At 39.8% G+C, this 12,839-nt stretch overlaps 1 protein-coding gene across 1 annotated transcript in view; it reads left to right on the forward strand.

The window, feature by feature from the left end:
- LAMA3 (laminin subunit alpha 3) overlaps positions 1–12,839 on the forward strand; it is a 268,808-nt gene that overhangs the window by 140,901 nt on the left and 115,068 nt on the right. The window contains exons 24-27 of the mRNA XM_063597229.1: positions 4,945–5,105; positions 8,102–8,210; positions 9,889–9,986; positions 10,893–11,037. Of these exons, the coding sequence (XP_063453299.1) occupies positions 4,945–5,105; positions 8,102–8,210; positions 9,889–9,986; positions 10,893–11,037 (513 nt within the window). The remainder of the gene's footprint in view (positions 1–4,944; positions 5,106–8,101; positions 8,211–9,888; positions 9,987–10,892; positions 11,038–12,839) is intronic.

The following is a 12,839-nucleotide window of genomic DNA, read 5'->3' on the forward strand; positions in this document are numbered from 1 at the left end:
GTTTTTGTTTCAAAACTTCATGTACTTTTAAGTGGAAGTTACTTCTTCATTTAGCTTTTTTAGTATCCTAAAGGCCTTGGAGCCGGGTGTATTTCAGAATTCAGAATTTTTAAGATTTGAAAAAAGATAACATCTCCAGTGAGGTCTGGGATAATACCCTATAATCAAACAGGTTAATATTTCTCCAGTGAAAAGCATGAATAGGCACACCTAGGGAGACGCAAACTGACTATATACATAGACTTATATCAGTTTAGTTCAGACTTTGCCAGCAAATGATTATTGGTTAGGTTAGGTTTGCCACCAAAACAGTTACAAAACCTATTTCCTTTTCAGAGTTTGGGGATTTCAGATCATGGGCCAGTATATTTAAAGTCTTTCTCAGACTATTCCATAAAATTCACCTCATCTGAAGTGAACTCATCTCTGATTATTTTGTTACCTGTCTTTCTTAATATTCAATTTATGTGTTTTGAAATTTTGTTTACAGGCATATTGGCTTATTTTGAATGAGAGGTTTTTATCCTCTCCTTCTTTCGCATCTGTTTCAGCCTGCTAATTTTGCATTGTCTTACCTGTCCACTGGATCCTTAGCCCAGGAGCAGGCATTACAGTGTGCCTTCTCTATTGTTATGACACTGAAGATAGGAGATTCAGACACTGACTCCATGAATGGCATAGCTCAGTTCTTGGTCATGAGGCCACATATTTGATTTTTGGTTCCCAAATTCCATAGCTTCTTTTAAAAATTTATTTAGTTTTATATATTTAGGGGTACAAGTACAAGTTTCTTATATGCATATATAACATAGTGGTGAAGTCTGGGCTTCTAGTGTACCCATCACCCAAATAGTGAACATTGTACCTAATAGGTACTTTTTCAACACCCCCTCCCATCCTTCCACTTTTCATAGTCTCCAGTGTCTGTTATTGCACTCTGTATGTCCATGTGTACCCATTGTTTAGCTACCATTTATAAGTGAGAACATGCAGTATTTGACCTTCACACAGCTTCTTATAAATCCATAACCCAGGAGGCAGATTGGAAGCAATTTTTAGCTTCTTTTTAAATTTGAACATCCTTGTCTTCAAAAAATGTACCTCGATCTGGCCGCTGTCTCCTATGGCACATGTTTTATTCTCTTAACTCTGCATGAGCTAAACTGCTGACCAAAATAATCTGCTTCCAGACCTAGAGGACAACAGGCTTGTGACTTCAGTCCTGGTGCCATTTTGGGTTTTTCTTTAACTTATGTTTTATCACCTATTACTTTTGATTCTAAATATATCTTTTTGTTGTTCTTTTAAAACGTTTTATCCAGAGTTGGTCTCTCTTGGAGCAGGAGTATAGTGAATGTGAATTCTCTGTGCCATCTGAACCAGAAGTCACCCATCTTTAAAAAATGCTAACCTATTTTTATTAAAATCCTCCTCTCTCTCCCTCAGCTCAGCCACTGCACCATACTCCTCCCCTTCCCAACAAAACTCCTCCAAAGTATTGTCTACACTCTGTGTTTCTAATTCTTTATGCCCTACTCACACCTCAACCCACTTCAGTCTGGCTTTCACCTCCCACTCCATTAAATTTATTTTGCCAGGTTTCCGATGAGATCTTTGTCACTAAATCCAGTGGATATGTTTCAGTCCTCATCGGTTTAACTTCTCGGCAGCTTTCGATGCCTGATGGACACTCCCTGAATTCTCAAACTCTCTCTTGTTTTTCATAATTTAAGAGCTGTCTTAATAATTTAAAAATTAACGACAACCTGATTCTCTTTCTACCTCTCTCACCGCTTCCTCAAAATATCGTTTGCAGGCTCATCCTCCTCTGTCTAGCCATTAAGTGTTAGAATTTGTCAATGCTCAGTCCTAGGCCTTATTACTCTATGTTCTGTCTCGAGGAGTCTGATCCATGGCAATTGTATCAGACCCACCTCCACACAGATACCTCCCATATTGTTATGCCCAGTCATACCTCTGCTTTTATATGCAGACCAGCAAGTCTACCTTCCTTCCTGACATTACCTCTTTGATGTTTCAAAGCAACCTCAAACTCCATTTCGGTATTCCCTACCTAAATTAATGCTGCTACCATCCATCTAATTGCATAAGCCAAAATTCTTAGGGTCATCCATGACTTCTCCAATTCTTTCCCCCACCCAAACTAATCTATCTGTGAGTGTACATCCCGAACTTTTCTTGGCATTCTCCTTCCATCTCCCTTGTCCAAAATACAATCATTTTTGTGAGAATCTCTGTAGAAGCCTCCTAACTAGCTGACCCACGTCTGCTCTGCCCATTGCACCTCTTGATCTTTTCTCCAGACTATAGCCAGCACTCACATTCTGATGGGAATATTTGATCAACACTTACTGCTCTTAGGATAGAGACAAAGATTTTAACATGGCTTATAAAACTGCCCTTTCTACTTCCCAATTTTATTATACTCCCTCTTGCTCTCTGTTTCTCTGCTCCTCTGACCTACCTTCAGTCTCTTGGGCTTGCATTATATGGGACCCTACAGCATTCTATGTTGTATGTAGCCTCCTACTGCAAGCCGTTCCCTCTACCCAAACACTCTTCTCTCCCCTATGGCCTGGTTGTCTTCTCCTTGTCCTCCACACTCAACTAAGTTGCTGTTCTTCAAGGAAGCCTTCCGCTCTCCCTCATCTCCTCGACTAGCTCAGGCCCCTGTCTTACACCTCTGCAGAACATTATTCACATGTAGTTTTATGCTGTGTTTGTCTAGTTATCTAATTGCTTGATTCAAGTCTGTCTGAGGGTATGTCTGTCTTGCTTCCCATTGTATACCTATCACCTGGCTGGTGGACTGGCATAGCATAGGTATTCAGTAATATTTGCTGACCAAATCATTTGAATCCTCATTTTGACATCAGACATATTAGTTATCCCTTTTAGTTTGTATAGGCAACAGATTTGATAAACCCACTTTCCATGTATTTATCCTAAAACACTAATAACTAGTGGAGGTCAGTTCTGTGCCATAGAACCAGAAATATTCCTCCAGTTTGACACTGATTCCATTAAAGTTCACCTTTTTAAAGATAAATAACACACATAAATAATCACAACAGCAAGCAGTAAAGTTTCTGTGTGCCATCTTTTATGTCTTTTATCTGAGTTTCTCAAACCTGACTTTGCCCATCAAATGTACCTTAAACTCTTCAAACAAGTCTTCCAACAGGTAATCCATACAATTTAGAGTGGAAAGAGTAGTAGAAATTTATAATAGAGTGCTAGATAGAACTTGCTGCCAGTAATAACTTCTGGGCGAAAACCTGGTACATCACTGACCTGTGAGTGTTTTGTGGTGGGGTAATGACAGTCAGGCCCTTGTTTGGAGATGCCCAGGGGAGAAATGCTGGCAGTAACCTCGCCACACGGAGCAGTGGCAGAGCCATATTTCCCTCTAGAACATGGAGTCAACATTGGTATGGCTGATCCACATTCTTTCCCAGAGGGAAATCTTTCTGTCATTTAAGTGACAGAAAAAAAATCACTGTGGAAAATAGCAGTTACATGGTTCAGAGCCTTTCAGAAGGAATACCAAATGTGAATTTCCTAAGGCAGGGAGAGGGAGGACCATTTTAATTAAGTGTGGTAAATCTTGCCTGGGCCTGAGCTTGCAGGCGGAGGTGGGTTACACTGCTGAGGAATAAAGTTCTAGTATTGGCCCAGGCATTAAATATGTGTACACACTGTGACCCAGCAATTCCACTTCTAGGAATCTTACAGAAATACTAGCATTAGGATATATGCATGATGATTGTATACCATTATAGGTTGTAGGGAAAATTAAAGACAACCTGTGTCCCTCAATAACGGATTTGTTAAATAGTTTTATATTCATACCACACAATGGTAGGCAGCTGTTCAAAAAATGAAGTATATTTGCATGTAAGTGTATTTGCATGTATATATTTTTGCAATAAAGACATGTAAAATACCATTGAGTAAAAAAAGCAAGTCATAGTAAAAAGCAATAATCAAATTATAATTAATATTTACATAGTGTTTTTTATATGTCAGATATACTTCTGAGAGCTCTGTATGTATTCACTTAATCCTCAGAACAATCTTAAGAGGGGGGTACTATTGTTATCTGTATTTTACTAAGGAGGACACCGAGGCATACAGATGTTAAGTAACTTGTGCAAGATCACACAGCTGGAGGCTGTCTGATTCCAGACCCCAAGCTCCTAACCAGTAGGTGATATCAGGGGAGGACACACTTTTTCTGTAAAGGGACAGATAGTAAATATTTTTGGTTTTGCAGGCCCTGTGGTCTCTGTCATCTTAGCACAAAGACATCCCGAATTGTCTACTATGATCACAGTTTTTCTTAACGAAACAAAACGTGTGTGCATATTTGGGCATAGAAAATGGTTTGGTATGAAAATCATTAACAGTCCTTATTAACACTCCTTATCCCAGGAGCGAGATGTGTGTGTGTTTTACATTATTTCCCTTGATACAATTTAAAACTTATTTAAAAAAAACAATTAAAGAGCCCAAAGGCACATTTCCATTCCCCTTATTCCTCATCAGTACTTAATTTTTACTTCAAGTTTTAGAATGTCTTTTACCTTGAGAAACAAGCAGCAAAAACACTCCTGGGTAGAAATAGTAGAAGTCTCTCTAAGTAGGGCTGCCAGATTTAGAAAACGAAAATACAGGATGCCCCATTAAATTGTCCAAATAAACAATAAATAATTATTTGTTATTTATTTCCATTTAAAATTTAACAGGGCACCATGTGTTTTATCTGGCATCTCAACCTGTAGGACCATATTCCTTACTGGGATGACATATAAAAATACTTCCAGGGTGTCTTCTGGGCTCTATTTTCACCATTGCTGATGCAAGTGTGGCCTGTACATGTCACAGCTGGATCACAGTCTGTCTGCTTGGCCTCTCTGACAGGTGGAATTGCATCTGCGGCTGCGCGTCCCACAGGTTGGCCACTACGTGGTTGTGGTCGAGTATTCCATGGAGGCAGCCCAGCTGTTTGTGGTTGATGTGAATGTGAAGAGCTCCGGGTCTGTTCTGGCAGGCCAGGTGAACATTTACAGCTGCAACTACAGGTACTCAGCCCCACCAAGGGAATTCCTCTGTAAAGGAACAATTAGGAAATCTGCCTTAGGAACTTTGGCTGTTATTTGCATTGGGAAGTTATTTTCTTTTTGAGGCAGCTCTTGAAAACAAGCAGGTGACTAGTTGTGTGGCCCAACGTCATCACCAATGTGGGTATTGGGAGTCCTCTCTGTGGGCAGTGTAAAAATGTGGCATTTTCTTAAAAAGCTGTATGCTGTACTTAGCAATTTGGTTCAGATTCACATGGCACAGCACAACCTCTTTATTTGATTCTCTATCACTCAGGTGTGGTGCAATGAACTCACTGCTCTCACCTCAAAGGCTGTGTCAAGTACCTGGGTGCATAGCACAAGGAAAAAGACTCATTCTCAGTAATGTTAGGGGGTGCACACCTACCTTTGCAACACACCTTCAGAACTGGGGATAATTAATGTTTGATGATTGTCAAGTGGAAAAAAAAATTAACAAAGGACTTCAAAATTTGCCCTGATGAAGTTCTTCTATTCCAAGAGCACTAACTGACAAGGGCTTATTAAAAATGGTTTTGTTTGCATAATATTTCAAGATGTGTGCAAATGTTCAGAGCATGCTGTAATTAAAGAATCAGCACAAGGGGTGTTTCCACATGAAATTAATTGTATACTAAATGGGACTGGAAGTCAGAGTCCCTTGAAACAGCAGATGGAGCACTGCAGTAAACCCATCCAGTTCTTGGCCATGGCCTTGAACATTGTATTACTACTACTTTCATGTTGCTTTTTGTCAAACCCAAGATGACCTGAAGCAATGGACATTTTCCCTGTTGTGAAAATGAAAACAAATAAACAAATAAACAAAAACTTATCCAAAGAGTTACTTTTAGTAGCTTAGAATGGAAACTTTTATGAGAATCGATGAAATGGCTATTGAATCAACATCATGCCCTCAGTAACGCTAAACAAGCAGCTGCGAAGTCTTTGTCTTTGGATGATGATAGAACCAAAGAAGGTAATTGTATTTGGAGTTTTAACAGAAGCACAAAATGAGCCTAAAAGAGTTCTCCGGGGATGTTCTGTCATTATCTGAAGATATGAGCGGTATCTATCTATAGATGAAATCAGCAACCACTGGAATGTCCACTCCCAGATGGGTGGGTTGCCACCTCACCTGAGGCCTGGAGACTGTTAGCCGCAGGGCCTGGACCAGGGCTTCTCCATACCCATTTGTCCACGCCCACCCACCAGTTCGGCTCTCCAGCTCCTTCCACCTCCAGATCCCATGGCTTGACTACTGTTGCTCAGGATACAAAGTGGAGATGGCTAAGGGGGCAGGAGGAACTATTCATAACAACCCTGGTGACTCTGAATCATCTCAGAAGAGCTCTGAGAATATCTATGCCAAGGAGAGGAGTGGTTTCAAAACCAAAGAAAGAAAGGACACCCTTTCTGGGCACCATGGGTGTTGTTTCATCACCTAAGTCTGAATGGAGTTATTGAGAGTGAACTGCATGTCAGTCTGCAGATCATTTTGGCTCTGAACATGACAACACCAAAGTCCTGCTTTAGGAGTTTCTATCCTTAGAAACACAGGACAGCATGGTTTCAGTCTAGGAAACACTTTCATTGTGTTTAATCACTCCAAGGAGTGTCCCGTTCTATTTTTTCATGTGGCTAAAATACTTCCTCTTTCTCTTCCTTGCCTGTCATGTGGATGAGTGAAAATCAACAGGCTACAAGTATGGGAGTCCAAAAAATATGGTGCAACTGGAAAATATTTGACCCATGAAAACCTATGTTAAATGACAGGCCCTTTCAGTGTTGCAGCATCTTCTGCTGAGGTTTCAAATTTTCCCAGCATTTCTCAAGTGAGTTCTAACGATGTTAAAAAAAAAAATCCCAGCAGAATAGCAGTGGTGCTAATAGAAAACCACTTTTCAAAGTAGTGCTGTGATAAATCTAATCTGCTCTCCATAAGAGAGATGATCATTAGTGATTAAATCAATCTGGTTATTACTGTTAGGCTATTTCTTAGGAGGAATTTAATATAGGATAAGGATAAAACTAAGTAAATCACTTAGTATATTTAACCCTAGGATTATGCCTAAATCCAAAAGAATGTGTTTTAATGGATACACACACACACACACACACACACACACACACACACACTCACATAGGGGAGTGAGAAAGAAAACAACAGTTTATTAAGTTTCTAATATATAATACACACTGGGCTTGGCTTTTTATATAACTTATCTCATTTTAATCCTCACCAAAAAAGTCATTGCCTAAATTATTTCAAATATTTCTCAGAAATAGTCCTTTTGTTTTAATATAACAGTAGTTTCAAATTATATTTACAGACAGAACATTTGCAACAGAGTATGAAGTCAGAAACATTACTCAAAAAGTACCTCCTCTAAGGGTTTTACCGTTAGAGTTATTTGGTTCAAAACTGTGAGCTTTTAAATGCCCCTGAACTCTGTATCTCACTTGATGTGATGGAGGGAAGAGATACCACAGGTAGAAATGAAGAAGGAAGAAGGAGGAGAACCAGACTGAGTTTCAGAGGCAAACTCAGGGTCTTTCCATGCTGGAGGAAGGCCAGCATGCTCACTGTCTTGGCGTGGGATGGTGGCTGTGAGGCTAGTGGGTGACTTTAATTGTGAATAGCCCCGAGAATGTTGGCTGTGTCTTAGAGATCTGCAGTTACTGACCCTGGGGCCCTTTCTCTCGAGGACTAAACCTAGTACTTCATCAAGCCAGGCAGAAAAACTGAATGGGGCCTTTAGCCCTGAGAGGTACAACACTGGCCACGGCAGGAAGGTTATTTTCCCCATAGAGACTGCGAGCTGCATCCTTCTTCAACTCATCATGCAGGAAAATTCACTATAATTCATTCAGTTATAAACAGGTGAAACCAAAGAGCCATCAGCCACCCCAGAAGGATGTGCAGAATGAGGGAGATGCTGGGAGTCAGGCTAAGAAAACTCTGTTTTCTCTTGTAGTGTTCTCTGCCGGAGCGCTGTGATTGATCACATGAGCCGCATCGCCATGTATGAGCTATTGGCAGATGCAGACATTCAGCTCAAGGGACACATGGCCCGATTCCTTCTGGTATGCTTCTGTTTTGCCCATTGAATTTTAGAAGCATTTTGCTGATATCTATATTTTTTGAAGCTTATTAAAATTTTGGCTGGGGTTGTATTACTCCTATAATCTGTGAAGAATTGCCAGTTTAATGTTTATTCTTCCCATCTAGAACCTGACTTGCCTCTTCATTTGTTTGAGCATTTTTTGATATGGCCTAATAAAATTTAGTCATATTTAAGCACCTCTCACAAAATCCCATTTCATTAATTTTTATTCATTTCTACTATTATAAAGAAAATGTCTTCTGTTATTATATTTCCTAGTTTACCATTATTGCCAGAGTTTAGAAATCCCATTGCTTATTGTTTATTTTCTTTTCCATCTTACTATTTTATTATCTCTATTAGCTTCTTGGTAAATTTTATCAAAATTTTAAAGCTTATAATTACCTAGTTTAAAAAAACTAAAAAACTATTTCAAAAAGAATATCATTCAGTTAATCAGATATATATATATGTTATTAAGAGTTAAAATATCAAGTGTGGCAGACTAAATAATCTTCATGCCCACCCTTGTAATGTCATGACTTGAACATTGAGTATTCTGATAAACAGAGCCAGTGGGATCTCACTAGAAGGGAGGTGGCCAGATTTACAATGAATATCACAGGGAATTTAAGATTCTCTAAGTGTGAAGCAACTTCCTGTTACTACTGATACTACACATGCATCACACCCTGGGAAATGCCAGGCCAGCCTGTACTAATGTGTTTTAAATATTTGTGCCTGATAGTATTAAAAACTTGGAGTCTGCTCTTAAGAAGTAGCTGGAATTCAGTTTTTAAAAAATTATAATTATAAAATTATGACTCCTTCTTAAAACATAACAATCTGAGGGAATCTAACCTCTTCATCTTTGGAAATTATAATGGAGCTGAATCTTCATCATTTAAGGGTAAGTTTTCCCTTTTTGAACTAGTCAAATGCCATTCAGAGTCAAGGCTGGCTAGAACATAAGCTCTATGAAGGCAGGGGTGTTGTCCATCTTGGACTTGTAAGTCCCCCTAGTCTCAGTGGTATTCACCAAAAATGTTTTTTGTTGTTACTGAATAGCTTTGCAATCAAGCTGGTAATACAGTTTTGATTTAAAATGAAGTATATTGATAAATTAATGACTAAGTTTTTTTGCATGACTCAAAAACTAGCTCTGGAGACAGTTCCTTCAACAAAGGCCAAATTAGCCTGAGATGGGAGTCATTCTTTATTAAGAAGGGTTATTTCTAGCAGTGGCAGCCCTCACTTTGAAAAGCAGGCTCTCTGGCCCACACCACATCCCCTGTCTTCCTCCCAACGGGCCTGAAAAGCCAGGATTGGCGCAGGACAAGACAGAAAAAAACAGGCACTGGAAGTCACTGAAAAGAGTAGTTTCTGAGCTTCCTTATGGCTTTGTTCTCAGTTCTATTTATGTGAGTATTTCAGCAGTAATTCAGTCAGTAATTCTATAAAACAATAAAAAGGATTTGTTGCACGTAATGATGCCTGAGGACATGCCATCCTGCAATATTTACTACTTTAAAATAACGATTAGAATTATTATGGATAAATCCTTTACTTAATAGCTTTTTTAAAAGGGTGTTTTTGGCCATACCGTTGGTTTTGCTGGTAACTGCAATGTGCCTTTGTGCATTGTATTTGCTCACTAGCATCAAGTTTGTATCATACCTATTGAAGAATTCTCAGCTGAGTATGTGAGACCGCAAGTCCACTGCATTGCCAGTTATGGGCGATTTGTCAATCAAAGGTAATGTGTTTCCTTCCTGTCTCCCCGTTCATGTTCTGAGTGATACTGGGATGAGTGTAAGGCTGAAACTTTATACTCAACGTCAGAAATGATCATAAGCCAAGGTGCTAAAGTCTGGTGGTGAATTTAAAACAGAAAGAAAAACCAGCTAAATAATTTACCCCAGCAGTTTTTCCAGAATTCCGTAATATCAGGAAGCTGACCCAGGAACAACCAGGGAAATGGTTAAGCCTACCCCTGGAGGGCAGGAACGCTGAGTTCTATTCTGAGCCCTCGAAAAGACTCGTTTTGTTCCAATCTTTTAATCTTTCTGTCTGAGACTCTTCATTTAGAAAACCATGAAAATAATGACCTATCTCATAACTATGTGATGAGAATCAGCTAACTAATGCTTATTGGGGTTTTGGTAGGGTTGTTTTGCTGTAGATTCAAAAACAGCTTATGGGCATGGTCATGAAATCTGGCGTGCGTGGTCAGGACTGTAGGAACTACCAACACAATGTGATTCTGGTTGTGCGTAAAAGAGACGATGTATATTTTTTCTTTCTTATATAGTGTTCTGTCAATATTTATGTTTAGAGGTGAATAATGTTTTATTGTATTGATCTCATTTTAACAATTAATTTTAGTTCTGGAAAGGGAAGTTTCCATAAGTTTCTATCTAACTTACTTTACTTCAAAATTAAGATTCTCTCTGTTTCAACTAGTTCAATGGAACAGGTGGCTGGAATACACTTGGCATGAGTATCGTTATATAAAGATCCCTAGAGTTCTATGCTTCCCCCAGCACTGGATCCTTTTGATGCCCATGCAGTCCTATGCTCCAAGTCTGTCTCTTCACTGATGGTCAGTTCTGTAGCTTTGGGTTCTTTTAAAAATCAGATTTTTAAATATTCTATTTTTCAGTGCCACCTGTGTCTCCCTGGCCCATGAAACTCCTCCAACAGCATTAATTTTGGATGTTCTAAGTGGCAGGCCTTTCCCTCACCTGCCCCAGCAGTCTTCACCTTCTGTTGATGTTCTTCCTGGGGTCACCTTGAAGGCACCGCAGGTAGTGTGCTGTTTCTAAACCAGTGGTTCTCAAAGTATGACCTCTGAAGCAGCAGCATCCACATCACTTGGAAACTTGTCAGCAATGCAGATTCACAGACCCACTACAGACCTACTGAGTTGGAAGCTCTGGGGGTGGGCCTAGAAATCTGTGTTTTAACAAACCCTCCAGGTGATTCTGATGCCCCTGAAGTTTGAGAACCTCTACTGTCTTCTGTGAAGAGTCCCAGAAATGCAGGCATCTGGTTAATCCTGCCTAGGACCACCCCTGCCTGATGCCGTTTCCCTCCTGGGCTTTGTCCACTAGATATTTGGCAATTATTCATGGCCCATATTGTGATAGCTTATATTTTTGTGGACTGCTGCTGTTTAATATAGTTGTTTATTAGTTTTCTTCCCAAGTTGGATCATAAGACTTTTAGAATAGTTATTGTAGCCAAGAACCTTTCTTTCTTTTTTTTTTTTTTTTTTGAGACAGATTCTTGCTCTATCACTCAAACTTGAGTGCAGTGGCATGATCATGGCTTACTGCAGCCTCCAACTCCTGGGCTCAGGCAATTCTCCCATCTCAGCCTCCCAAGTAGCTGGGACTAGAGGTGAGCACCACCTTGCCCAGCTAATTTTTTTTTTTATTTCTGTAGAGGTGGGATCTTGCTATGTTGCCCAGGTTGGTCTCGAACCAGTAAACTTTTTTGTATCCCCCACTGCACCAGCACAGTACCTTGCAGGTAGGAAATTATCCATAAACATTTATTAATCAATCATCTAGAGCACAAAGGTGAAATATAATAAAGTAATGCATTCCGTAAGCTAAAAAATCACAGGACTTTTAAAGTTCTGCATTATAAAAATATAATTTACATTATGATATTACAAGGTTTAGTATCCCTTATCCAAAATGCTTGTGATCAGAAATGTTTTGAATTTCAGATTTTGGAATATTTACATTATATTTATGGGTTGAGCATCCCTAATCTGAAAATCTGAAATCCAAAATGTTCCAGTGAGAATTTCCTTTGAACGTTATATCAGTGCTCAAAAAGTTTCAGATTTTGGAGCATTTTGGATTTTCAGTTTAGGGATGTCCAACCTGTATTATGTCCTTATAATCTCAAAGATGGTTTGCATGTGTTCACAGTGCATTGGATTTGGGAATCTACAGGATCTGAGCGACAGAATCAAATAAAATCCCATATGGGAAAGGCAGTCCAGAATAATAGGGGGAAATGAGTTGAAATCAAGATGACAAGAGTTCTAGTCCTGCTTTTGTCATGAAATTAGTGTGTCATTTTCCATGAACTATTTACCCCCCCGAGTCATGGATCTCATCTGAAAAATGAGGATGAGCTTTAGTTGTTATTGTGTTGTTGCTGTTGAAGATTTTTGTGAGTTAAAAGATTCATTACTCAAAAAGTGAGGCTTTCTGGGGAGAGCAGGGCTTGTACTCGAGCTTGAGCCAAAGGAGGGTGGGCTCTAGCTTTTAGCCCTCAAAAACACTCGTTTTCATGGTGGGAGTGGAGGGAGGGCCAGCCAGGGCCGTCCAGAGAGGACTCCCTCTCCCAGGGGCTGGAATTTATGTGATGAGAACTCCCCACTCATGACAAAGGAGGGAGCTGGGAGCCCCTGAGATGTCTTATCAGCTTGTTTGGGTGTGGGACAAAAGGCACAAGGGTATAATAGGGCTTGAAAGCTGTCAGTGGGCAAACATCAAAAATGGAGTCAGAGCTGGGCACAGTGGTTCACACTTGTGATCCCAGCACTTTGGGAGGCCAAGGCAGCAGTATTGCTTGAGACCGTGAGCTT

The sequence above is a fragment of the Pan paniscus genome, chromosome 17 (assembly GCF_029289425.2).
Source record: "Pan paniscus chromosome 17, NHGRI_mPanPan1-v2.0_pri, whole genome shotgun sequence".
Lineage (NCBI taxonomy): Eukaryota > Metazoa > Chordata > Mammalia > Primates > Hominidae > Pan > Pan paniscus.